The sequence below is a fragment of the Capra hircus genome, unplaced genomic scaffold (assembly GCF_001704415.2).
Source record: "Capra hircus breed San Clemente unplaced genomic scaffold, ASM170441v1, whole genome shotgun sequence".
NCBI classification, from domain to species: Eukaryota; Metazoa; Chordata; class Mammalia; order Artiodactyla; family Bovidae; genus Capra; species Capra hircus.
In genome coordinates this window covers 55,804-83,493 of record NW_017190143.1, presented here as the reverse complement: position 1 = coordinate 83,493, position 27,690 = coordinate 55,804, and the positions used below count along the sequence as shown (strand labels likewise).

At 50.0% G+C, this 27,690-nt stretch overlaps 1 protein-coding gene across 7 annotated transcripts; it reads left to right on the top strand.

The window, feature by feature from the left end:
* The first annotated feature begins 682 nt into the window (after window positions 1–682).
* Window positions 683–27,489, top strand: CCDC120 (coiled-coil domain containing 120). 7 transcript variants are annotated; one of them, XM_018045096.1, is made up of 11 exons: window positions 683–862; window positions 16,773–16,940; window positions 20,178–20,327; window positions 20,442–20,532; window positions 20,673–20,806; window positions 21,464–21,604; window positions 22,181–22,478; window positions 22,964–23,026; window positions 23,318–23,492; window positions 23,629–23,727; window positions 24,921–27,489. In XM_018045096.1, the coding sequence occupies exons 4-11, from the start codon at window positions 20,484–20,486 to the stop codon at window positions 25,855–25,857; spliced, it is 1,896 nt and encodes a 631-aa protein (XP_017900585.1). In that variant the 5' UTR covers window positions 683–862; window positions 16,773–16,940; window positions 20,178–20,327; window positions 20,442–20,483; the 3' UTR covers window positions 25,858–27,489. The 7 variants fall into 7 exon arrangements, with proteins under 7 accessions (XP_017900585.1, XP_017900583.1, XP_017900582.1 ...); XM_018045094.1 differs by lacking the exon at window positions 683–862 and adding an exon at window positions 11,032–11,346 and having other exon boundaries at window positions 20,178–20,277; XM_018045093.1 differs by lacking the exon at window positions 683–862 and adding an exon at window positions 11,032–11,346.
* Window positions 27,490–27,690: the final 201 nt, after the last annotated feature.

The following is a 27,690-nucleotide window of genomic DNA, read 5'->3' as shown; positions in this document are numbered from 1 at the left end:
GTGGTGAAATTGGGGATATTTATAAAGAGATGGTGGTGGTGATTGAGGATGGCGTGGGGTGATGTTGGGGGCCTATTACAGGACAGTTGCTACACAACTAAAGAATCACATCTTCAGGAGAAATGGGGCTACTAGAGGACAGTATAGGAGTGTAGATAGAAGCTACTGGAGGGTAAATTGGGAATACTTTTGGGGAGGGTGGTTGGAAGATGGTTTGAGATGCAGTTGGAGGGAGTATCGAAAGTTAGTGTTTGGTCTTTTGAAGTTTAAGGAATTTTTCATAGAACTGTTAATTGTCATAAGATAGTGTGGTGGGCTAATGGCCCCCCAAAAGATGTCCATGTCCTAATCCCTGGACTTTGTAAATGTTACCTCATATGGCAAAGAGCAGGGAATTGCAAATGTGATTAAATTAAGGATTTTGAGATTGGGAGATTGCCCTGGACTATTTGAATGGAACTTAATTGCAACCCCATGTCTTTATACTAGGAAACCAGAGAAAGATTTGACAAACCGTAACAGAGAAGAAATGGCAACCCACTCCAGTGTTCTTGCCTGGAGAATCCCAGGGATGGCGGAGCCTGGTGGGAGGCCGTCTATGGGGTCGCACAGAGTCAGACACGACTGAAGTGACTTAGCAGCAGCAGCAAAGGAGAAGACAACGTGACCACAGAGGCAGAGATTGTAGTGATATGGCCACAAGCCAAGGAATGCCAGCAGCCACCAGGAGCTGAAAGAGGCAACATGTTCTTCCCTAGAGCCTCCAGGGAGTGTATGGCCCTGCTGACGCCTTGATTTTGCCCAGTGAAACGGATTTTGAACTTATGACTCAGAACTGTGAAAGAGTAGAGTTCTTATATTGGTAAGCCACCAAATTTGTGTTGATTATTTACAGCAGTCACATAAAGTAGATTTTGGTACCTGGATATGAGATGCTGCTGTGTCTTAATCTGCTTGGGCTGTCGTAATAGAATACACAGACTGGGTGTATTAAACAATAGAAGTTTATTTTCTCATAGTCCTGAAGGCCAGAAGTCCAAGATCACTGGGCCATCTGGGCTGATTTCTGATGAGATTGGTCTTCCTAACTTGCAGATGACTGCTTTTTGCTGTGTCCTCACGTGCTCTTTCCTTTGTGCATGTGCACTCTTGGTGTCTCTCCCTCTTCTCATAAGGACACCAGTTCTATTGGATAAGGACCCTATCCTTATGACCCCATTTAACCTTAATCATCTCCTTGAAGGCCCTATTTCCAAATACAATCATATTGGGGGTTAGGGATTCAACAAATTAATTGGGGGCGGGGTAGGGTAGACATAAGTCCATAATATGCTGTAACAAGTACCTGAAATTATTGAACTGTCTTTGGAATTAGTGAGCAGAGGCTGGAAGAATTTTGAAGTATGTGATAGAAAAAGCCTAGATTGTCTTGAATAAACTGTTGGCAGAAATATGAATGTTTAAAAGCACTGCTGATGAAGGCTCAGAAGGAAGTGAGGAGCACAGTAGGGAAAGCATGCACTGTCTTAGAGAAAACATATATATATATATATCATCATAAACAGAGTGCTCATAGAAATATTAATGTTAAAGGTGCTGCTGGTAAGGGCTCAGAAGGACACAAGGAACATGTTATTGGAAACTAGAGGAAAGAAAGTCCTTATTGTATAAAGGCAGAAAACTTAGCTGAATTGTGTCCTACAGTTGCATGGAAAGCAGAGCTTGTAAGTGATGTATATTTAGCTGAGGAGATTTCCAAGGAAAGTGTTGAAAGTACTACCTGGTTTCTTCTTGCTGCTTGTGGTGAAATGTAAAAGGAAAGAGATAAATTGAGGGAAGAACTATTAAGTAAAATGGACCCAGGATTTGATGATCTGGAAAATTCTCAGGCTGTCCAGATTGCAAAAGACAAAAGTTAGGAGATGAATTGTCTGAAAAGTATGCTCTAGAGAGAAAGCTAAGGGTGTGGCAGGACAGCATTTTGCTAGTACCAAGGAGATGTTGTGTGACTCATGGATCTCCTCAACTGTCTCAGAAGTCAGGAATAGAGATGGGATTATCCATGAAAAATTTGAGGAGGACCTTCTTGTCTAATGAGCTCCTGTGGTGGCTCAGATGGTAAAGAATCTGCCTGCCAATGCAGGAGATGTGGGTTCTATCCCCTGGAGAAGGGAATGACAACCCGCTCCAGTATTCTTGCCTGGGAAATCCCATGGACAGAGGGGCTACAGTGAGACTCTGGGTATGATCCACTCTGAGGCAAAATTCCACTCCATCTTTGGAGTTGTGGAAGTAGAGAAGAAGTTATCTGTTCCCAAAGCACAGGCATATGATAAGAGTTATAGATATTCTTATTCCAAAAGGGAGAAAACAGAAGGGGAAAAAAGGGTGGGCTACAGTCCATGGAGTTTCAAAGAGTCAAATACGACTGAGCAACTGACACTTTCTCCACTTTTCTTGTCTAATGATGTGAATCTCTGAGCCCCCCATGGGAGACCCAAAAGATTTTTCAGAATGTTTTGCAGACAGAAACACTGCCTAATGGGCTTGAAAAAATAACAGATGCAGGATGAAATGAAGGAATGATGTTGGACTCTCAAAATTTTACTGGAAGGATACAGGCTAAAACTACTTAGCTGCAAACGTGTGCTACCCTTCAAGGGAAAGGAAGAATGACTGACAGCACAGCCTTGAGCCCACATGTGAAGCCTCAAGCCACAGAGACTGCTTCTCAGGCCTTGCAACTAAATGAAACTTGCCCTGCTGGATTTCACAAGTACTTGGGACCAGTCACACCTTTTTTTCCCCTTCTGTTTTCTCCCTTTTGGAATAAGAATATCTATAACTCTTATCCTTATCCTATCTTCCCTGGTGGCTCAGATGGTAAAGCGTCTGTCTACAATGCAGGAGACCCGGGTTCGATCCCTGGGTTGGGAAGATCCCCTGGAGAAGGAAATGGCAATCCACTCCAGGACTATTGCCTGGAAAATCCCATGGACAGAGGAGCCTGGTAGGCTACAGTCCATGGGGTGGCAAAGGGTCGGACACGACTGAGCGACTTCACTCACTTTATCCTATGCTTGTCCCACCAATGTGCTTTGGGAACAGATAACTTGTTCTCTACTTCCACAACTCCAAAGGTGGAGAGGAATTTTGCCTCAGAGTGGATCATACCCAGAGTCTCACTCATACCGGATTTAGATTCTTTAGATGATGAGATGTGAAATTTCTGAGCTGATGATATTAAACTCAGATTCTGAACTTGATTTGATGCTGTGATGGGTTGAAATTCTGGGAGTACTAGGATAAGGTATGTTTATTTCACACAGAGTGGATGTGTATCTTTGGAGGCCAAGGGGTATACTGTTGTAGGCTGATTGATGTCCTCACCAAAAGATATGCACATCCTAATCCCTGTAACCTTTGAATTTACCTTAAATGAGAAAAAAGAAGAAAAAGACCAAGGACTCTGCAGTTTGCAGATGTGATTAAGGCGAGAATGTTGAGATGGAGAGATTATCTTGGATTGTCCAAGCGACTCTAATTGTAACCATAGTGTCCTCCTAAGAGGAAGGTAGAGGCAGATTTGACAGAAAAGAAGGCAATGTGACCATCAAGCAGAGATTGTACTGAAATGACCACAAGCCAAAAAAGGCGGATATTCATCAAAAGAGGAAGCAGCAACAAGCAGATTCTCCCTTGGAGCCTCTGAGGAGAGCATGACCCTGCTGGCACCTTAATTTTGGTCTTCTGGCTCTCAGAACTGAAGGAATCAATTATTTCAAATTTTTTACATTTCAAACCACTAAATTTGTGGTGATTCATCACAGTAGCCACAGGAAGATTAGGGGTAGATTTGAGGGTTGTTGGATGGACTCAAGGGTATGCTTGAAGCTTATTGAGGGCAGTTTGAGGGTATAATGAGGGCATTGGAAAATGTTTGGGTGCAGTTGGAGCCGTCAAAGGGAAGACCAAGGTGGTGTTGAGGGGGTCAACAGGGGATGACTCCCGGAGGTGTGCAGGCACAGTTGGGAGTCTCTGGACGGTGGTTTGGGTGGTACAGTTGGAGAAAATTGGAAAATGTTTTGTGAGTGTATTGCATGTACAGTCGCCCCTTGGTATCCAAGGGGAGATTGGTTCCAGGACACCCCCATGCACAAATACCAAAATCCAAGGATGCATAAGTCCCTTATATAAAATAGCATAACACAATTGGCCCTCCCTATTCCCAGATGTGGGACCAGTGGATATGGAGGCAGACTGTAATTTAAGACAGCTATAGCTGTTACTGAAGTGTGGCTTGGAGGTATAGTTTGGGGCTGTAGCTGTGGGACCAAGGCAAGGTAGTTAAGGGGTATTTAGAGGTAGAGATGGGGGCTTTTGGAAGGGAAATTGAGAGATGAATTTTATAATTGTTGGACAATAGTTTGGGATTAGAGTTGGGTATCATTGAAAGGGCAATTTGGGGATATTCTTGGGAGTTAGAGGGCAGTGTGAGGGTAAAGTAAGGTGTGTAGGAAGATTTGGAAGTGAAGATGAGGACCTGGTTGGATAGTTTAGAGATGAAGTTTGAGGATCAATAGCACGGTTTGGGGACATAGCTGAAGGCTGGGGGGTACAGTCTCGGATGCAGTTTACGGGCCTGTTTTGAGGTCAGGGTGTCAGGGGGATTTTATGCATTATCGTTGTAGATCCAGTAATGGTTGATTTGGGGAGCAGGTAAAAGATCATTGGACGGAATACTGTTCCCAGTAATAAAAGAAACAAACTGCTGATACATGCTACAACATGACTGAAGCTCAAAAATATTATACTAAGTGAAAGAAGTCAAATACCAAACATCAATATATTGCGTTTATATGAATTATCCAGAAAAGGCAAATCTAGAGACAAAAACTAGATTAGCAGTTGCCTGGGACTGAGAATGTGAGAGGGATTAAATGTATTTGGGCATGAGGGGTCTTATGGAGATGATGAAAATGCTGTAAAACTGGATTGCAGTGATTAGCGCACATTTTGGTAACTTTACTAAAATAATTAAATTGAATGCTTAAAATGAGTGACTTTTCAGTTCAGTAGCTCAGTCGTGTCCAACTCTTTGCAACCCCATGAACTGCAGCATGCCTGGCTTCCCTGTCCATCACCAACTCCCAGAGCTTGCTCAAACTCATGTCATCGAGGTGGTGATGTCATCCAACTATCTCATCCTCTGTTGTCCCCTTCTCTTCCTGCCTTCAATCTTTCCCAGCATCATGGTCTTTTCCAGTTAGTCAGTTCCTCACATCAGGTGTCCAAAGGATTGGAGTTTCAGCTTCAGCGTCAGTCCTTCCAATGAATATTCAGGACTGATTTCCTTTAGGATGGACTGGTTGGATCTCCTTGCAGTCCAAGGGACTCTAAGAGCCTTCTCCAACACCACAGTTCAAAAGCATCAATTCTTTGGTGCTCAGCTTTCTTTATAGTCCAGCTCTCACATCCATGCATGACTACTGGAAAAACCATAGCCTTGACTAGATGGACCTTTGTTGGCAAAATAATGTCTCTACTTTTTAATATGCTGTCTAGGTTGGTCATAACTTTTCTTCAAAGTAGCAAGTGTCTTTTAATTTCATGGCTGCAGTTAACATATGCAGTGATTTTGGAGCCCCCCAAAATAAAGTCTGTCACTGTTTCCACTGTTTCCCCATCACTTGAAGTGATGGGGCCAGATGCCATGATCTTCGTTTTCTGAATGTTGAGTTTTAAGCCAACTTTTTCACTCTCCTCTTTCACTTTCATCAAGAGGCTCTTTAGTTCTTCGCTTTCTGCCATAAGAATGCTGATATTTGCATATCTGCAGTTATTGATATTTCTCCCGGCAATCTTGATTCCAGCTTGTGCTTCTTCCAGCCTGGCTTTTCCCATGATGTACTCTACATATAAGTTAAATAAGCAGGGTTACAATATACAGCCTTGATGTACTCTTTTCCCAGTTTTGGAACCAGTTTGTTATTCCATGTCCAGTTCTAACTATTACTTCCTGACCTGCATACAGATTTCTCAGGAGGCAGGTCAGGTGGTCTGGTATTCCCGTCTCTTTCAGAATTTTCCACAGTTTGTTGTGATCCACACAGTCAAAGGTTTTGGCATAGTCAATAAAGCAGAAGTAGATGTTTTTCTGGAACTCTCTTGCTTTTTCTTGATCCAACGGATGTGGCAATTTGATCCCTGGTTCCTCTGCCTTTTCTAAATCCAGCTTGAACACCTGAAAGATCACAGTTCACATACTGTTGAAGCCCAGCTTGGAGAATTTTGAGCATTACTTTGCTAGCATGTGAGATGAGTGCAACTGTGCAGTAGTTTGAGCATTCTTTGGCATTGCCTTTCTTTGGGATTGGAATGAAAACTGACCTTTTCCAGTCCCGTGGCCACTGCTGAGTTTTCCAAATTTGCTGGCATGTTGAGTGCAGCACTTTTCACAGCATCATCTTTCAGGATTTGAAATCGCTCAACTGGAATTCCATCACCTCCACTAGCTTTTTTCGTAGTGTTGCTTCCTAAGGCCCACTTGACTTCCCATTCCAGGATGTCTGGTTCTAGGTGAGTGATCACACCATTGTGATTATCTGGGTCATGAGGATCTTTTTTGTATAGTTTTTCTGTGTATTCTTGCCACCTCTTCTTAATATCTTCTGCTTCTGTTCGGTCCATAACATTTCTGTCCTTTATTGTCCCCATCTTTGCATGAAATTGTTCCCTTGGTGTCTCTAATTTTCTTGAAGAGATCTCTAGTCTTTCCCATTCTCTTGTTTTCTTTTATTTCTTTGCATTGGTCACTGAGGAAGGCTTTCTTATCTCTCCTTGCGATTCTTTGGAACTCTGCATTCAAATGGGTATATCTTTCCTTTCCTCCTTTACCTTTAGCTTCTCTTCTTTTCTCAGCTATTTGTAAGGCCTCCTCAGACAGCCATTTTGCCTTTTTGCATTTCTTTTTCTTGGGGATGGTCTTGATCACTGCCTCTTGCACAACATCACAAACCTCCGTCCATAGTTCTTCAGGCACTCTGTCTACCAGATCTAATTCCTTGAATCTATTTTCACTTCCATTGTATAATAGTAAGGGATTTGAGCGAGGTCATACCTGAATGGTCCAGTGGTTTTCCCTACCTTCTTCAATTTATGTCTGAATTTGGCAATAAGGAGGTCATGATCTGAGCCATGATCTGACAGAATGTGGTCCACTGGAGAAGGGAATGGCAAAACACTTCAGTATTCTTGCCTTGAGAACCCCATGAACAGTATGAAAAGGCAAAAAGATAGGAAACTGAAAGAGGAACTCCCCAGGTCAGTAGGTGCCCAATATGCTACTGGAATCAGTGGAGAAATAACTCCAGAAAGAATGAAGGGATGGAGCCAAAGCAAAAACAACACCCAGTTGTGGATGTGACTGGTGATAGAAGCAAGGTCCGTTGCTGTAAAGAGCAATATTGCATAGGAATCTGGAATGTCAGGTCCATGAATCAAGGCAAATTGGAAGTGGTCAAACAGGAGATGGCAAGAGTGAACATTGATATTCTAGGAATCAGCGAACTAAAATGGACTGGAATGGGTGAATTTAACTCATGACCATTATATCAGTTTTCATTCCAATTCCAAAGAAAGGCAATGCCAAAGAATGCTCAAACTACCACACAATTGCACTCATCTCACATGCTAGTAAAGTAATGCTCAAAATTCTCCAAGCCAGGCTTCAGCAATACATGAACCGTGAACTCCCTGATGTTCAAGCTGGTTTTAGAAAAGGCAGAGGAACCAGAGATCAAATTGCCAACATCCGCTGGATCATGGAAAAAGCAAGAGAGTTCCAGAAAAACATTTATTTCTGCTTTATTGACTATGCCAAAGCCTTTGACTGTGTGGATCACAATAAACTGTGGAAAATTCTGAAAGAGATGGGAATACCAGACCACCTAAACTGCCTCCTGAGAAATCTGTATGCAGGTCAGGAAGCAACAGTTAGAACTGGACATGGAACAACAGACTGGTTCTAAATAGGAAAAGGAGTACATCAAAGCTGCATATTGTCACCCTGCTTATTTAACTTCTATGCAGAGTACATCATGAGAAACGCTGGACTGGAAGAAGCACAAACTGGAATCAAGATTTCCGGGAGAAATATCAATAACCTCAGATATGCAGATGACACCACCTTTATGGCAGAAAGTGGAGAGGAACTAAAAACCTCTTGATGAAAGTGAAAGAGGAGAGTGAAAAAGTTGGCTTAAAACTCAACATTCAGAAAACGAAGATCATGGCATCTGGTCCCATCACTTCATGGGAAATAGATGGGGAAACAGTGGAAACAGTGTCAGATTTTATTTTTTTGGGCTCCAAAGTCACTGCAGATGGTGACTGCAGCCATGAAATTAAAAGACGCTTACTCCTTGGAAGAAACATTATGACCAACCTAGATAGTATATTCAAAAGCAGAGACATTACTTTGCCGACTAAGGTCCGTCTAGTCAAGGCTATGGTTTTTCCAGTGGTCATGTATGGATGTGAGAGTTGGACTGTGAAGAAGGCTGAGCGCCAAAGAATTGATGCTTTTGAACTGTGGTGTTGGAGAAGACTCTTGAGAGTCCCTTGGACTGCAAGGAGATCCAACCAGTCCATTCTGAAAGAGATCAACCCTGGGATTTCTTTGGAAGGAATGATGCTAAAGCTGAAGCTCCAGTACTTTGGCCACCTCATGCGAAGAGCTGACTCATTGGAAAAGACTCTGATGCTGGGAGGGATTAGGGGCAGGAGGAGAAGGGGACGACAGAGGATGAGATGGCTGGATGGCATCACGGACTTGATGGACGTGAGTCTGAGTGAACTCTGGGAGTTGGTGATGGACAGGGAGGCCTGGCGTGCTGCGATTCATGGAGTCACAAGAGTCGGACATGACTGAGCGACTGAAGTGAACCGAACTGAACTGATCTGAGCCAGCCACAGTCAACTCCCAGTCTTGTTTTTGCTGACTGTATAGAGCTTCTACATCTTTGGCTGCAAAGAATATGATCAATCTGATTTCAGTATTGACCATCTGGTGATATCCATGTGTAGAGTCTTCTCCTGTGTTGTTGGAAAACGGTGTTTTCTATGACCAATGCGTTCTCTTGGCAGAACTCTATTAGCTTTTGCCCTGCTTCATTCTGTACTCCAAGGCCACATTTGCCTGTTACTCCAGGTATCTCTTGACTTCCTACTTTCGCATTCCAGTCCTCTACAATGAAAAGGACATCTTTTGGGGTGTTAGTTTTAGAAGGTCTTGTAGGTCTTCATAGAACTGTTCAACTTCAACTTCTTCAGCATTACTGGTCAGGGCATAAGCTTGGATTACCGTAATATTGAATGGTTTGCCTTGGAAACGAACAGAGATCATTCTGTCGTTTTTGAGATTGCATCCAAGTATTGCATTTCAGACTCTTTTGTTTACTATGATAACTACTCCATTTCTTCTAAGGGATTCTTGCCCACAGTGTAGATATAATGGTCATCTGAGTTAAATTCACCCATTCCAGTCCATTTTAGTTCACTGATTCGTAAAATGTTGATGCTTACTCTTGCCATCTCCTGTTTGACCACTTCCAATTTGCCTTGATTCATGGACCTAACATTCCAGATTCCTATGCAATATTGCTCTTTACAGCATCAGACTTTACTTCCATCACCAGTCACAGCCACAACTGCATGTTGTTTTTGCTTTGGCTTTGTTTCTTCATTCTTTCTGGAGTTATTTCTCCACTGATCTCCCATAGCATATTGGGCCCCTATTGACCTGGGGAGTTCATCGTTCAGTTTCCTATCTTTTTGCCTTTTCATGCTGTTCATGGGGTTCTCAAGGCAAGAATACTGAAGCGGTTTGGCATTCCCTTCTCCAGTGGACCACGTTTTGTCAGTGACTTTTATGGTATGCAAATTATACCTCAATTGAGCTGTTTTAAGAAAAGATCATTGAAGGATGCTCTGTACTATAATAGGGTCACTTAAGAATGATTTAGGGTGTGGGTAAGTGTCATTGGAAGGCTTGAGGGACACATTTGGGGTCACTGGAGTATGATTTGAAGGTAACTGCAGAAATAAAGTTAGTGATTATTTGGAGATATTGTTGAGGAGTGTTGGAGTGTGCTCTGGGGTCAGAGTATGGGTCAGTATTTGGAGATGGAGAAGGTGTGGAGGGTAGTTTGAAGTGCAGTTGGGGGAATCTCACTTTGAGTAGTTGGGAGTATATGGAATAGTGATAGGGGCTTTGGAAGTTAGTTTTGCTGGGAGCAGGGTTGGTCAGTGAGATGTTTTTTGGTGGTTAGGTAGTTTAGAGTTAGAGCTGGTGACTGTTGGAATTGATTTGGGGTGCAGGTAAAGGTCACATCCAAAGGTAGTTGAGAATGTTTGGAGTGGCTTGAGTGCCATCTGGGGGTCAAAAGAGTATGGTTAGAAGGGTACATGGAGAGTGGTTTAGGGTCCATGCAGGATGTTTTGGGTGCATACTGGAGGGAGATGAGTGTGATTTGGAAGTGCTCTTTGGACACTCAAGGTTTCAGGGCTGATTGTAGATGGTTAGGGGAACAATTTGAGGTATTGGAGGGTATCTTATTCATACAGCTTAGGTGTTCAACGGAGGTAAATTGGGGGTACTGCTTTGGGATCAATGGACAGTAGTTTGGGGATACAATTTGGGAGATGTGAAATGTGGTTTGGAGTGCATTTGGGGCATGGAGGGCAGTTGGGGGAATTCAGAGGTGTGCTGGTGGCTGACAGAAGGAAGTTTGGGGTGTTCGTCACGGGGTGACTTGGGGTGAGAGGACACTAGTCTGATCACTGAGGGGGCGTGGCTTCAGTATGAGACAGACCCACGGCCTCGAGAAAGCGTGTGCGCACGCGCTCCGAGCTGGTTCGCTCCAGGCGCTCCCAGGGCAGGAAAATCGAAGACCCAAACTAGCGCCTGCGCACTCGGACTCCGCCGCTGCTGTGGTCTCGCGCCCCGCCCCCCGTCTGCCCCCCCTCGACCCCGCCCCTCCCAGCTCGCGCTCAGCGGCGGAGGTGGAGGTGCAGTCGGGAGCCGACCGACCCGAGTTGAAGGTGGGGGGCCGGGGTCCACCGCCCGCGGCGGAGCGGGTACTCCTCTCCTACCCTCCCCGCGTCCCCAGTCTGGCCCCCACGGCTCACAGTCGCGCGGCCGAACGCGGCCCGCGGGCAGGGCGCGGAAAGGGAGTAGGCAGGAGCCCGGGGACGAGCTGGGGGTAGCGAGGGAGGGGCGCCGCGCCCCCCTCCCCAAGCCATTGCCTGCACGGACACCGCCTACACCGCGGGCGCGGACACTAGGTGAGTAGAGCCGGCTTGGGGTTGTAAAAGAGGAGACAGGGTGGGGTGAAGGCCCAGAAACGCCGACCAGCGATGTACCTGCGCTCGCACCCCCGACCTCTGACTCTGTGGTCTCCCTCTCGACCCTTGACTTACCTGGCTACATCTTTTTAAATCTGGAACCCCTGCCAGTTTTGGCCCAAGGACCTCTGGACTGACCCCTGACTAACCATATTCTGGCCTGGTGTGATCCTCAACCTTTGTTTTGCCCCCCTAAACCCAGTCCTGACCCCAAAGCATCCTTGACCTGACCCCAGATCCTTGCCTGACGCGTTCCGTCTCCGAAGCTCATCTCGCCTTGCCTTGATCACCCCAGTTTTTGTCCTGATGCTTCACGTGCCTGTTGCCTAAACTCTAGTCTAGTCACTGGACCCCTACCAGTCATGGCCTGTCTGCTAAACTCCAGTCTGATCTAGGTCTGTCCTGATCCCCAACCTCTGATTTCTGTACTTTCTCCCCCAGGTCCCCCTCCTGACTCCTGAACTCCATCCTGGCCCATCACCTTTAGACTCTCCCTCTTGCCTCCTGCCATGCCCCTGCCCCCAAGTCTATGCTGTTTCCCGTTGTCTTCCCTAGGCCCACCCCTGTCCTCATTCCTATCTACATTCTGTCCAGATCTTTTCCTGTTCCTTACCTCCATCCTGAACCTGCTCTTTTCCCTACCCTCTTCCTTGACTGCTGTCTTGGCCTGTCCTCCATCATGCCTTCTGACTGCCCTTTTATACTGACCCTGATCCCTGCCTGCTCTTTTGTCCCCTACTTTTTATCTGGCCTTTGTCCTGAACCTCACTCTATCCCATTCTCTGGCCAGTGTCCTGGCTCCTTCTCCGTCTTTTGACCTCCATCCTACAATGATTCTGATTTTGTTTTGTTCCCTCTACTCCTTCCTGTTGTCCCTTCATCCTGTCCCAACCCGAGGCCCCTTTTCTGCCCCTTACCATGACCTTCCATGCCATTCAGATCTCTCTTCTTCATAACATCCACTTTCCATCTCCTCTGAGCCCAGAAGGACAGGGGTCCCATTATACCTTCTCCTTGAACTTGGAGGTTCCACTGTACCCATTATCTCTGAAATTCATCCCAGAAGCTTTTCTTAGCATGAGCAAATAAATAGCAAACAACCTTGTGGGCCCCCTGCGACTGAGGGAGTTTTCACATATGATTTCTCTCATCCCCCACCCAGTGATCTCACACAGAAATCGCATTTCTCTCCCTGCCCCAGGAGGGCGTGGAACTGTTCCTGCCCCCCCCCCCCGCCACTCCCCAAGTGTGAAGGAGCACCCTAAATTATTCAGTGACTCTCTGGAAGTCTGTGAAGTCTGGGTCATGTTTCCAGCCTTGCTACATTGGGGGCTGATGTGAGTCCTCTAGGTCGTGTTATCCCCATCTCCTGGTCTTGATCCTGGGTGCAATGATCCCTGCTTTCCTGGCCTGAAAAAAGTCCATTCTAAGCCAGAGGCTTCAGGGCTTGGTAGAGGTAGGATGCAGGCAGGAGTTTATCCTTTTCCTCTCAGCAGGAAGCAATACAAATCTTGATGCTAAGTCGATCCTACCTCTGCGGGCAGGTCTGTGTGTATTGGGTGTGTGGTGGGGGTCTGTTAGAATCAGGCCCATCCAGTAGTGACAGTAATATCAAGAAAAAATATGAAGTTCTCTCACTGTCTGAATCTCCTTGATTTTGAAGACAGACAAGGAGAATTTGAGTACTGAGGAGGTAACATGTCATTCAATTCTGTTTTATTCTTGTATTTCTCATAGAGAATAGTGAGAGTTCGAATAATGAAATAATGGACCTGTTTCATTTATCCAAACCTGTTAATGACAACACAAACATCTCTCACTATTCTAGTGTATTTGGTACCCAAGTTCTGAGAGGAGAGTTTGAATAGTTCACACAGTGAAAGATACTAAGTTATCTGAAGGTATTTTGTTTTAGCATTTTACAGAGTGAGTAGGGAGAGTTCAGGTAGTGAAGGATAATGGCTTTAACTCAGAAATGTGTTCAGATCTACTAATTTTCCTGTGCTCCAGTGGCAAGGATTGGGATAGTAAGGGCATCTCGTTATAGAAATATATTTGGTTCCTGTTATTTTGCCTGGTGAGTAAGGAAAGCTCAGAGAGTGAGGAAAAGGAAAAGGGAAAGTGAAAAAGGAAAAGGACAGCTCAGAGATTGAGTCCTATCTCAGAAATGTATCAAAGCCCATTCACTTCCTGTATTTGGATAGTGAGAGTTCAGACAATTTTTCTGAATATATTTGGTTCCTGCATTTTTGATGTTGAGTAGGGAGAGGCTGGATAATGAGGAAAAACAGCTCTGTTTCAAATATGTCTTGTTTGGCAAGTAGAGAGGGTTCTATATCTGGGTGGCAAGTAGGGAGGGTTTTGAGGCTGAAATATGTGTGTGTGTGTGTGTATTTGATTCCTGAGTTTGGACTGGGAAGAAACAATTATGTATAACATAGTACATATGCATATTGACCACTTACCATGGGCCAACCTGTCCGAAACTGTCCCAAGCAAGGTTTGGATCTCTTAGCTCATGTCATGCTCACAATCACCCTGTGGGTTATATACTGCTGTCATCACCCCCATTTTACAGATGAAGACGTTGAGTTACAGAGAAGTTGAGTGACTTGCCCAAGCAGTCACACTTTTGAATCCCAGACCCACCACTTGCTAGCCCTACAGGAAGAGGCCCCAGGAGACTCAGGTCCCCACTGGGGTGTGGCTTAGAGGTGGTTGTCTTCTCAGTTCAGTTCAGTTGCTCAGTCGTGTCTGACTCTTTGCAACCCCATGGACTGCAGCTCGCCAGGCTTCCCTGTCCGTCACCAACTCCCAGAACTTACTCAAGCTCGTGTCCGTTGAGTCAGTGATGCCATCCAACCATCTCATCCTCTGTCGTCCCTTCTCCTCCCACCTCCATTCTTTCCCAGCATCAGGGTCTTTTCCAATGAGTCAGCTCTTCGCATGAGGTAGCCAAAGGATTGGAGTTTCAGCTTCAATATCAGTCCTTCCAATGAATATTTAGGACTGATTTCCTTTAGGATTGACTGGTTGGATCTCCTTGCAGTCCAGGGGACTCTCAAGAGTCTTCTGCAACACCATGGTTCAAAAGCATCAATTTTTTGGCACTCACCTTTCTTTATAGTCCAACTCTCATATCCATACATGACTACTGGACAAACCAAACCTTTGACTAGATGGACCTTTGTTGGCAAAGTGAGGTCTCTGCTTTTTAATATGTTGTCTAGGTTGGTCATAACTTTTCTTCCAAGAAGCAAGCATATTTTAATTTCATGTCTGCAGTCACCAAATGCAGTGATTTTGGAGCCCAAAAAAATAAAGTCTGTCATTGTTTCTATTGTTTCCCCATCTATTTGCCATGAAGTGATGGGACCAGATGCCATAATCTTAGTTTTCTGAATGTTGAGGTTTAAGCCAACTTTTTCACTCTCCTCTTTCACTTTCATCAAGAGGCTCTTTAGTTCTTCCTCGCTTTTGCCATAATTGTGGTGTCATCTGCATATCTGATGTTATTGATATTTCTCCTGGCAATCTTGATTCCAGCTTGTACTTCATCCAGTCCAGCATTTCTCATGATGTGCTCTGCATATAAGTTAAATAAGCAGGGTGACAATATACAGCCTTGACTGACAGATTCCTTTCCTGATTTGGAACCAGTCTGTTGTTCCATGTCCAGTTCTAACTGTTGCTTCTTGACCTGCATACAGATTTCTCAGGAGGCAGTTTAGGTGGTCTGGTATTCCCATCTCTTTCAGAATTTTCTACAGTTTGTTGTGATCCACACAGTCAAAGGCTTTGGCGTAGTCAGTAAAGCAGAAGTAGATGTTTTTCTGGAACTCTCTTGCTTTTTCTTGATCCAACAGATGTGGCAATTTAATCTCTGGTTCCTCTGCCTTTTCTAAATCCAGCTTGAACACCTGGAAGTTCACGGTTCATGTACTGTTGAAGCCCAGCTTGGAGAATTTTGAGCATTACTTTGCTAGCATGTGAGATGAGGTAGTGTGTGGTAGTTTGTGTGGTAGTTTGAGCATTCTTTGGCATTGCCTTTCTTTGGGATTGGAATGACAACTGACCTTTTCCAGTCCCGTGGCCACTGCTGAGTTTTCCAAATTTGCTGGCATGTTGAGTGCAGCACTTTTCACAGCATCATCTTTCAGGATTTGAAATCGCTCAACTGGAATTCCATCACCTCCACTAGCTTTTTTCGTAGTGTTGCTTCCTAAGGCCCACTTGACTTCACATTCCAGGATGTCTGGCTCTAGGTGAGTGATCACACCATCGTGGTTATCTGGGTCATGAGGATCTTTTTTGTATAGTTCTTCTGTGTATTCTTGCCACCTCTTCTTAATATCTTCTGCTTCTGTTCGGTCCATACCATTTCTGTCCTTTACTGTGCCCATCTTTGTCTTGTGGGGGCTGTTAAAAGTCATGGACAAGGCCAATGATGTGTGTGGGTGACTCCGCCCTGCCTCGCCCAAGAGCCCCAGTTACCTGCTCTTCCCTTGTTACCCTCGTCCCAACCCACCTCTGCCTGAGTTTATTATGTAGTTATTAGCAATTGTGAATGACATGGTGTGAGTTTCCTTGCATTTTGAAATGTCTTCCAAAGTTACTTTGGCCTCCGTTGGTTGGCTGTGTTTGCGCCATTTACCCGTTTTCCAGATGCGGAAACCTAAGCCTTGAGACTCAGTCTGCATCGCTGGCCAGATACCCTGTCCCTCTCAGCCCTGAATTTATAAATATCCCCCTTCTGAGCATCCTTGGTGTCCCACAACACAGGGGGTTGGGGGCCATGGCTGAGAGGACACTCCCCACCAACACTCAGCTGCCCAGCTTGTGGCTTCTGCCTCCATCAGCCCCAGGCAGTAAAGGGAGGGAGAAGGGGGGTGATGAAAGTGGCCTTTGTGTCCCATGCCGGAAATCTCACAGCCAGGAGGAAAGGTGGGCAGGGTAGCAGGAGGCCTGTAGTGTGCACATGGGGCGTTGCTGATACAGAGCAAGTTCCTTTCCAGCCTTGGCCCACCTGTCAAGTGGGGAGGGAGCTTTCCTCACTCTGCTCTTTCACATCATGGCATGGGCTGCTGTCGGGGCCTGGGCTGCTGTCGGGGCCTGGGCTGGGCTTGGGCCCTGAGGGCACAGAGCAGATGGTCCCTAATGGAACTTAGGATGTGTGTGGGGTGTGCCAGGGCAGGCCCAAAGCCCAGGTGGTGGTGTAGGGGAAACAGTCGGTCCATCAGTCTGATCCATCGCAGAGACTGATAGCCTCCCATTTCCTTGACTCCTGGCCAGAAATGCCCCAGGGGGTGGGGGAGACCCAGCCTGGATATGAAGTGTGAACCGCCCCTACTCCTCCTCCCCTGCAGGAGTTGCCTCTGTCAACCTGCAATCCAGCACCCCGCCCCTGCAGTTCTGATTGTAGCTGCTCTCACGCCTCTGTGATCAGAGTTGGGCCTCTTCACCTGTGCGGGGAGGCCCCCCGCTTCATCTCTCCAAGCTGGCTCTGTGGAGCTGGGTCTGTGCCATCCTCTCAGGTGTGTAGGGGTTGGGGGGGTGGTTAAACCACTGGTGTGTTTCTGCCCTTTGCTGGGATGATTTCTTGTGGCGCTGCAGAAGGTTGTAGGGTCCTGAGACATGGTCTCTCAGAAAAGTGGACCTCGTTTGTCCCACTTTGGGAAACTGTTACCTCAACGAGGGTGGGAATTGCCTTCTGACCTTTTCCCACACCTGCCTCGCCTTGGGAGGAAAGGGTAAAGGATATCCAGAAAGTGATGGGTGCTGCCACAAGAGGCACACACCCATTGCGCACCCAGATCCTTCTGTGTGCTTAGCCTCTCCCCAGACCTCCAGCCTTCGGCTCCTAGGGTGGGCAGGATTGAGTCTGGGCACTTGGGCAGCACCAGAGGCAGCTACCACTCCCACGACCATTAGCCCTTCCTCTTTGGTCCTCTGCTAGGTATATGGGGTAAAGGGGGGGGTCCAGGTTCTTTTCTTGGCCATGCTGGACTCCCGGGGGAGACATGACTCCAAGACAGCTCTTAAGGGTGACACCAAGCCCTGGTGTCAGGCAGGCAAGGGTTAAAAGGTATGGGCTGGCCCAGTCCCTGGCCAGGTAGGCTGGGCCATTACCTAATGGGAGGTGGCCTAGGCATCCGCCACTGGGCTCACCACTTATTGCCACTACCAGCGGGAGCAGGGCCTTGTCGAAGCAACTTTTTTTTTTTGAGGTACCTGAGGCCACCCCACAGCACCTCTCTGACGGGTGAGCACCCGGGAGCAGTGGGGCCAGGGGCGAGGGGTGAGGGGAGAAGGGCATGGGTATGCTGAAGTTCCCTACCAGAGTGAGGTTTGTGTGAGAGGCACAACCAGGAAGGAGGGCCTGGCTAAAGGGGCAAAGCCTAAAATGTCCAATTTCCTTTCCTGGCATGAAGCCAGTTCCTTGCTGGAAGTGGATGAGGGGAAGGAACGAGGGAGAAGAGAAGCTGGCACCCTATTAGCAGAAGAGCGCCCCTTCTCCACTGCCTCCTACTTCCTGTCCCCTTTCCTCCACTGCCGGGGTAGCCCCTGCCCTCCTTCAACCCAGGGCTCAGCCCCCTAGGAAAGCGTAGACTGGGGTATTGAGAACTGCCTCCCACACCTGTCTGCTCACCACCCCTATCTGTGCCCCTAGAGGGGGCCCCGGGGGGACCTCTCGGGCAGTGTGGGGAACGGTGCAATACATCAGGAGTTGTTATTTGCTCCAGAGATGGCAGGATGTAGAAATGGGGGTCCCACTGAGGTGTTGGGGTGCCACCCAGGTGAGGTGTCTTGGTTGTAAACAGTCATTACAGCCAGGAATTTCTTTCTCGGCTGTGGTGTCAGAAGGGCAGACCTGAAAAACCTGCTGGGCCCGCCGCCTCTGGGTGTGTGTGGGGGCCCTTTGCAGCTCTCACTGCAGCCCATCCTCAGATAGGACAGGGACACAGGGTCACCAGTGGGGAGACCCAGGGGCTGGTTGGGAGTGTGTCGGGGAGGGAGCTGCTGGGATCCCCTCTTTCTCACCATCCTTGGGTGGGAACCAGGCTGCCCCAGGCCCCCAGGCCAGTGTGGAGAGGGTAGGCGAGTGGAGGCAGAGGCTTGGGAGCGGGTGTGAGAGTGTGGGGGTGTGGGGCGTTGACCTGTGTCTAACCTGCCTGATGACCCCATGACTCAGGCCCTAGCTATGTCCCTGAGGTCAGGCTGACAGGGTGTGGAGTCGGGGTTCCTGTCTGGACCCCATGTGGACTTCCAGGATGCCACAAACTCTATAAGCTCCCAGGGAAAGAAGGCTGAGGGAGATGGAAGGAAGATGAAGCAGCCCAGTGTGGGATGGAGGAGTGATCCTGGTGAATGGGCCCATTGGGGAGGAGTTGAGGCTCCTGTTGGGGTTAAGGAAGGTTTAGGGGAGCCTTCCTCGAACCCAAATGGGAGCTGAGGAAGAAGGAACCCCTGGAGCCAAGGAGCAGAGGAATCTAAGCTGGGACCTCAAGGAAAGCCTGCCATGCCAGGCAGTGTCAGCCCTTGGAAGCTGACTGCTGCCTAGGGGTGCAAAATAGCTTTAGGGACTGACCCCACCCCTGATTTTGAGGATTAGGAACCCCTGCTTTGTTGGAGGGGCATAGACCCCAAGAGGTGGGTGAGAGGCCTGCTGAGAAACTGCTGGCACCCTATTAGCAGCTTGGCCATGTACTCCAAGATACACATACAGAAGGGGCTTGAACCCACCCCACCAAGGGTGCCTGGGTCTTCTCCACACCTGGCCACCACGTAAGGACAAGCTGGGGATTGCGGAGGCAGGTAGAGATGGAACCTCTATAGCCTCAGGAGGTCCCCCCAGTCGCCTGCTGCCGAGGTCAGACCAGGTGGTGGGAGGTGATGTCACCTAGCTACCCAGCTGGGGACTGAGCAGGCTGTGGGAGGGAGGGAGCAAACTCCAAAGGAAGGGATGAGGACAGGGCTGGCAACCAGCCAAGGCCAGCTCTATGGTCAACCAGGATGTCTGGGGCTGAGAAGGAGGCAGTCGCTTGTTATCTGCAGCTGTGGACTTTGCCACTCCCAGTCCTGGCAGGGTGACTTCCCTATGCCTCTGCGGGACAGGCTGGCATGCTGGGTGGGGCTGGATGGGTCCTGAGGCCAAGTGAACGCTTTTGCTGCTGCACCAGGGCCACAGGGCGGAGTTTGGACAAGGAGTTGGCAGTCATTCTTTTATTCACCCAGCAGACACCCCCTTGAGCACTTGCTGTGTGCCCGGAAGTATTCTGAATGCCAGAGTTACTGATAACATTTTCTGTTCTCATAAAGGTACAAGGGAGGCATAGTCTTGACATAGTGTGGGGCCCACCTCTGGAAATCACACTGAAGCCCCAGAATATAAGAGAGAACCAGGGGCTGGAGTGGCCGGAGGGGAAAGTGCACTCCAGACAGCAGCCGCAGCCTGCGCAAAGGCCTGGAACCCTGATGGGCTGAGAGGTTATGAGGGATTCGTGAGGTTCAGCACCTCTGGGGAGGGAGAGTGTTGGACCAGAGGGTGGGCCTGGCTACATCCTTAGCTGTAGGCAGATTGTTTCATCTCTTTGTGTCTTACTCGTATGTCTAAAATGGAGGTAATAATGGTCACAGAAACTGCCATCGCAGGGTGGCTGTGAGGATTAAATGTGACATATAAGGTAACTGTTCTAGGCACCCAGATGGTTAATAAAGCCCCACTGTTGTTCTAGTTGGTTGCATCTGTACTGTTAATTCTCCTTTCCCAGGCAAGACTCCTGACGGTGGCCCATGGGCCTCTGAGGAGGTGTTGTAAGTCCGCCCAGCTCCCCACTTGCTGTGCTCCCACTCAATGGGAAGGGAACCAAGGTACCCGGGCCTTGACATTGGCACAGATTCTGAGAGGGCAGGCCAAGCAGGTGGGTGGGGTCAGAGTCCTGCTTATTCCAGCTGGGCCACGGGCACCTGGGTAGGGGTGGAGGGTGGGGGCGCATGCTGGATGATCCCCAGTGGCTCCCCTGCATCACTGCTAGGCCTTGTCCAGCCATCAGTCACGGCATCCTGACAGCTTCAGGATGGAAGTCAAAGGTCAGCTGATCAGCTCTCCCACCTTCAACGCCTCAGGTCGGTGTCTGGTTCCCCCTCCTGCTGCCTCCTCCCCTGCTCTGAGTTACCACTCGCCTGTGTGGGAAGGAGTGGGCCCTGGCCCCACAGCTGCTCCAAGATGCCCCCCACCCCCTGATCTTCACTCCTTCTGTGTCCAGCTGCCCTGTTTGGAGAGGCTGCCCCCCAGATGAAGTCAGAACGTCTACGGAGTCTACTCGACCGGCAGCGGGCCCTGCAGGAGGCCCTGAGCCTGAAACTTCAGGAGCTGAGGAAAGTGTGTCTCCAGGAGGCGGTGAGGGCCTGAACCTAAGGGCATCTGTGGTGGGAGGAGGGAGGCGAGGAGCAGGGATGAGGTAGGCAGACTGAGGCGCTTGTCTGAGCTAGAGATTCCCCAAAGCTCAGCTTGGATGTCTTCGAATATGGTAATATTTTACCACAATCCCTTATCAACAATTTGAAATCCAAAAAAGAAGAAGAAGAAAAGCCTCAAAGACAAAAGAAGTTATTTCCCAAACGTGGCAGTAAAACCTGACCAGAAGTGACATGGGCTGATTTATAGTTTCGATTCACCTCTCTCGCTGCGAATGTCCACACAGTTTGCCAGAAACGGTAATGTGGTTCAGAGCATGCAGCCCAGGCCCTGAAGGGAGTGTCATATAATATGTAGTATACAGACGGTGTCACCTTTATAAAAACTGTGAGATTCTGGATTCCAAAGCAGGCTTCCCTGCCTCCCATGCCCACCGGCCCTGGGCTTTGGGCCACGGAGGGGCTGAGAGTGTGCCACACACCCACCTGGTGGAGAATTAGGAAGAGGAAGAGAAATAACAGGTGTGGGTGCTGAGCAGGGCTGGGCTGCTAGTGGGACTTCTGTACCTTCATGTCATGACTGCTTTGCCCCATCCCCCCAACTAACCCTTGGTAGTCTTCAATCCCTGACCCCACCCAGGAGCTGACTGGCCAGTTGCCTCCCGAGTGCCCACTGGAGCCTGGTGAACGACCCCAGTTGGTCCGCCGGCGTCCCCCTGCAGCCCGCGCCTACCCTCCACCGCACCCCAACCCAGCACACCACTCCATGTGCCCCACCGAGGTGAGCTGATGGGCACGCCAAGCAAGGCAGGGGTGGGACAGGATCCCGGAGGAAGCTGAGAGGGCCTTATGGCCAGGGAAAGGAGAGACTAAGGCTTCCCTGGTGGCTCAGAATCCACCTGCAATGTGGGAGACCTGGTTTCCATCCCTGGGTGGGGAAGATCCCCTGGAGAAGGGAACAGCTACCCACTCCAGTATTCTTGCCTGGAGAATCTCATGGACAGAGGAGCCTGCTGGGCTATAGTCCATAGGGTCACAAAGAGTGGGACGCAACTGAGCACCTTTCACTTTCACTCTCAAGGTGGGGAGGGAAGGAGCCTAAGGGAGGTGGCTTCCAGGTCTGAGAGAAGATGCTGGTCCCTAACTGTCAGGATAAGCCTTTCCCCCTGCCCCAGGAAGATGAGCAGGTGCAGCTCTAATGCACACAAACCCTGCCCCCAGAGGAACAGTAGGTGCCCCCAGGAGGGGCAGGCCCCGCCCCCAGCCTATCCAGACTCTGACACCGCCTGGTCCTGGTGCCTGGCATTTCCATTTCCAACATCTGGTCCTGTCGCACCCTCTCGGGTGGGCCCCACAGGAGCTGGCGCTTGAGGCCCTGGAGCGAGAGGTGTCTGTGCAACAGCAGATCGCCGCAGCTGCCCGCCGCCTGGCCTTGGCCCCCGAGCTCAGTGCTGAGCAGCGCCGGCGCCGGCGCCAAGTCCAGGCAGATGCCCTTCGGAGGTTGCACGAGCTGGAGGAGCAGCTTGGGGAGGTCCGGGCCCGCCTTGGCCTCTCGGGGGTCCCGCCATCTCAGCCCCTGCCCCTGTCCACCGGAGGAGCCGTTATCACTGCCCAGGGAGTCTGCCTGGGCACGCGCCTCGCTCAGCTCAGCCATGGTGAGCTCAGGCCCTGTTATCCCACCGACGAGAGCGGGAAGGTGGGCACTGGCTAAGGGGCCTGGCAGGGGTGGAGCTGATGAGCAGCCAGTGAAGATTGTGGGAGGTAGGCAGGACTTAGGGGACCCTAGCTGTGAGAGGAATTGTAGGCTGCTCCCAGGAAAGGGTGGGGACATTGGGAATAGGCCTCAGGCAAGTGAGGGACAGGGCCTTTCCTGGCAGTCCAGTGGTCAAGGCTCTGCACTTCCACTGCAGGGGGCACAGGTTTGATCTCTGGTATAAAAACTAAGATCCCTCATGCCACTCAGTGCAGCCCAACAACAACAACAAAAAAAGTGAGGGACTCAGCCCCTGGTGGTCTTGGATTTAGGTAAAGGTGGATTCTTGGGAAGTGTGCCAGGTGGGGAGAAGACGGTCCAGTGGTGTAAGGGGGTGGCACCCAGGCCTTGCATTGATAAGCCTGGGTCTCTGCTTTTCACCTGTAGAGGATGTGGTTCTGCACTCAGAGAGCAGCTCCCTCTCAGAGTCTGGGGCCAGCCACGATAATGGTGAGAACCCTTGTCCCCTAAATTCTCCCGTGCTCTGACGCATCGCCCCTGCCCTCCCTCTTCAGCTCCTCTTTAGCCACACCCCATCCTCTGGCGGAGCTCCCACCTTCTTCACTTCACCACCCTCTCCCCTGTCTCTCCCATCAGCCCCAGTTCCTGCCTGCCTCCCTTGGTTCCTCCTCTACCTGTCCTACCCTGCTTAGCCCTCTGCACCTCCCTAGCCCCTGCCCTTGGCTTTGTCCACAACCCTCCCATTGAATCCCCCTCCACCATTTTCTCCCTTCTGCTCAGAGGAGCCCCGTGGCTGCTTCCCTCTGGCTGAGCGCCCCTCACCGCCCAAGGCCTGGGACCAGCTGCGGGCAGTCTCTGGGGGCAGCCCTGAGCGGCGAACCCCATGGAAACCACCCCCATCAGATCTTTATGGGGATCTGAAGGGCCGGCGAAACTCTGTGGCCAGCCCCACCAGGTGAGGGTGAGCCCCTCCACTCCTTCCGCACAGCCAGGAGTGGGGGCTGAGCCTGGGTGGGCAGGAGGACCTGCTGGGAGGTACGGTCTCTAACCTGGCCCCCACCCCCGCCCTGGGCCCGCATGTCTCTGTCTAGCCCTACACGCTCACTGCCCAGGAGTGCCTCCAGTTTTGAGGGGCGAAGTGTGCCTGCTACTCCTGTCCTCACCCGGGGCGCTGGCCCCCAGCTCTGCAAGTAAGTGGACTCTAAGGGTGAGTTTGAGGACCAGAGGAGGGAACTGGTAGTTCTAACAGGGGGTACCGGGGAGAATATTTGGATTCCAAGAGTGTAGGACATGAAAGACTGAGCTTTGAATCCATCAGTTTTATTCTGATTTTCTGTGTAAGTTGTATGAAGAAGCAAGAATTTTATTTATGCTTCAGAACTTTTGTTCATAATGCATCCTATTACATGATAAAGAAATATAGGTAAAATATATTTTGAAATATGCCATATATAATGTATGTGTAACATCACATTATAAATAAATTTTTTAATTGACCAAAAAAGGAAAAGAAAGGCTGAGCTTTGAAAGTTGAATAGGAGTTGTCTTGGTTGTCTTGGTGCTATATGAGCACCCCCAGCCAACCCCCGCCTTGGAGAAAGAGGGTGGGGATTTGGGGCAGAAGCATTGAAGTTTGAGTATGGGCTTTTCTGTGCATTTTGGGCAAGTCATTTCCCTTCTCTGAATCTTGGTCTCCTCATTTGTAAAACAGGCATATCAATATCTGTCTCTGGAAGAGGCTGTAGGCATAAATGAGTTCTGGTTAACATGTGCTGCATACCTACCATCTGCTAGGAATCAGTACTTGGTATCAAACTCATTTAGTTATCACAACATCCCTATGAGGTAGATGCCGTTATTCTCATTTTAGAGATAAGAAACCCGAGACACAGGTTAACTAACTTGTTGGTAAACCAAAGACCTGGTATTTGAACCCAGACAAATTTGACTCCAGAGTCCATGCTTTTAACCATGGTAGTCTCCTAGTCCTTAAACAAATACGTACTTCCAAGTGCCTACTTTTTCCAGGCTGTGAACAAAAGTCCCCATCCTTGTGACGCTTGCATTCTATGAATAGTGACCTCCCCTGCTAGCATTTCCTCTGGAGTCCCTTGCTTCCATCTCCCTCGGAGCTTAACAGCCCCAGGCACCCCATACATTTTCAACCCCTCTGCTCCCCAGTCCTGGCTAGGGCCTCTGCTGCTCTTAATGTGCCACTCCCTAACGCCTTTACACCCCATTTCTAGTCCGGGGCCCATTTTGGAGTGTGAAAATGAAGGCCCAGAGAGAGGCGTGTGTTGGGGGAGGGGTTGCGGAGGGTGCTTATCCCATCTGCCTGATATTTCTGACCCTTCTCCCATCACCCCCACCTCTGTGCCCCTAGACCCGAAGGCCTCCATTCTCGCCAGTGGTCCAGCAGCCAGGACTCCCAGATGGGCTTCCCACGGGTGGACCCTGTCTCCGACCGCACCTCCCTCTTCGCAGCTCGCACCCGCCGCAGCAATAGCTCCGAGGCCCTGTTGGTGGACCGGGCAGCGGGTGGGGGAGCTGGGTCCCCGCCCGCACCTCTGGTTCCCCCTGCCACCGGTCCCCCAGTCTGCAAGAGCAGTGAGGTGCTATATGAGCGCCCCCAGCCAACCCCTGCCTTCTCCTCCCGCACGGCTGGCCTCCCAGACCCTCCCCGGGCTGCCCGGCCCAGCTCAGCCGCACCGGCCTCCCGCGGGCCCCCCCGGCTCCCACCCGTGTGTGGGGACTTCCTCTTGGACTATTCCCTGGACCGGGGCCTGCCCCGTGGGGGCAGCGGGACAGGCTGGGGGGAGCTGTTGCCGGCAGCTGAGGTTCCAGGACCCCTCTCCCGCCGCGATGGGCTTGTCGCCATGCTCCCAGGCCCACCGCCTGTGTATGCAGCTGACGGCAGCAGCCCCCTCCTCCGCAGCAAGGACCCCCATAGCCGTGCCCCCCGCACCAAGCCCTGTGGTCTGCCCCTGGAGGCCGCTGAGGGCCTGGAGGCGCATCCCAACCCTCTACTGTGGATGCCCCCACCCGCCCGTATCCCCTCGGCCGGTGAGCGCAGCGGCCACAAGAACCTTGCCCTGGAGGGGCTGCGGGACTGGTACATCCGGAACTCGGGACTGGCCTCGGGGCCCCAGCGCCGGCCTGGGCTCCCTCACATGGGCCCGCAGCACCCGCCCTTCCTTCATGCCCGCTGCTATGAGGTGGGCCAGGCACTGTACGGGGCCCCCAGCCAGGCGCCGCTCCCACACTCGAGGAGTTTCACGGCGCCCCCTGTCTCCGGCAGGTATGGGGGGTGTTTTTACTGATGGGTAGGGGTCTCTTGAGGCAGATGGCAAAGGTGTCCAGGCCAAGGAGCAGCTAGTCATGGTAGCTAATGACAGGGACCACGAAAGGCAGCCTTGGCCTGTGGTCCCTGGGCTCTGCCTGACCCGCATTAATTCGTGGGGCCTCGGCAGAGGGGTATCTTGGGCCCCGGTAGCAGCAGTTCTTCACCGAACTATTCAAGAGTTGTAATAGTTGAACAGCCAGTGCATGTCAGCTAAAAATGAGCCTTGAAACTAGGGTGCTGGGAGGAAGGGCTGTCCTGTGCCCCTCGCCTTTCTCTTCCTCTTTCCACCGCGCCCCGCACCTGCGAGCCTAAAGGTACTCTCCTGTGCCTGTTTCCACCTCTTTAACGAGCCTCTTTTCCTCTTTCTGTGTTTTGTCCGTCTTTTCCTCTGTCCGGTCTTCCCACCCTGTCTTCTGGATTCCTGCTACCCCTTGTAAAGATACTACGCGGATTTCCTGTACCCCCCGGAGCTGAGCGCTCGTTTAAGTGACCTGACGCTAGAGGGGGAGCAGTCCTCCGGTTCTGACCCCCAGACCCCGGGAACACTGGTCTGACCCCTTCTGACATGCCCCTTATTGGCCTGGGCAAGACTCCAGTTGGGGAGTGCACAGCTGACCTCGCTGAGCCCTGGGATAGGGTTGCTGTCACACCTGGTGGTGTCACAACCTGATCATCCAAGGCCCCTGGCTCCCCGTGGGCCCATAAAGGTGTCTGACACCCTGCATCTCCTTTCATGCTGTGCTGGGGACTGGGGGCCTTCTGCCAGCTTTAAAGAGAGGAGGTGATGTAATGGAGACTCCAAGCCCCTTCCTCCATTTCTGTTTACAGTTGTGATTTAGGTATTCACTGTCCTCCCCCAACGCTAGACATTTTATAAAAAGGGAAACTGTGATCTCATCCTGGTTGGGTTCATTCCTGTTCCTGTGCCCAGCCTGCTCCATTCAGGAACCCCCTCCACAAAATGGACCAGATAGGGTCTTGGGGCCCAATTTAGGGCAGTCAGGAGACTGATGTGAACGGAACTCCCTGCCATCCATCCACTGGGACAATTTTTTCTTGGCAGAGGTGCCCACATTTGGAAGGAATGAAGTCTCTGCCCACATGTGGAAGGACTGAAGTCTGGGTGGGAGGCTTGGGTTCATTTTCCCTTCCCCAGGGGTGCCTGAAGGTGCCCCAGACCCTGTCTGTCTGTGCCCGCTGTCTCTGCCCACAGAATCAGATGGCTCAGCCTTTGGTGGCAGCCTCTGCCCTCTTCCCAATCAGGAAGCCCCACAGGAGGACCAAAGGGCAGAGCCATTGGGTGTTTTGTGTCCTGGAATGCTGCGGTGGTGGAACCTAGCATCTGGTAGATGCCAATGAAATCCTCAAGTGACGTCTTGCCACTGGCTCCATCGCATCTTCTTGGCTTTCCTTCCATCCACCACTTTTTAAAAAAAATTCCACACAAGCTGTGTTTTCTATGATACCTTTCTGTGACTTTCTGAAGCTGGGGGTTCCTCTACCCCCTTTACCTGGTGTGAAAACTTTTCTTTTTGTACCAATGGATCTGGACCCAAAACACTACCACATTGGAAGGGGATTTCTATAATAAATGTGTAAACTGAACCCATGTATTGCTTCCCTATCTGCCTTGCCTTGGGGGCCCACATCTTTACCTAAGATAACATTTTAACAAGAAAATATATATATATATATATATATATATATATATATATATAGCACTGTGGAAACAGCCTTTGATAATGTAATCTGCTTTGGTTTTACTTGCTTTGTGATGTGGGGCAACTTCTTTGCCTGTCCATGCCCAGAT

Excerpts from the sequence above, each read along its gene's own strand:
- CCDC120 (XM_018045099.1), top strand. The coding sequence starts at position 20,261 with ATGGGAAGGGAACCAAGGTACCCGGGCCTTGACATTGGCACAGATTCT. Across the intron at positions 20,533-20,672 it reads TCCCACCTTCAACGCCTCAG|CTGCCCTGTTTGGAGAGGCT; the intron begins GTCGGTGTCTGG and ends TTCTGTGTCCAG. Across the intron at positions 22,479-22,963 it reads CCTCGCTCAGCTCAGCCATG|AGGATGTGGTTCTGCACTCA; the intron begins GTGAGCTCAGGC and ends TTTCACCTGTAG.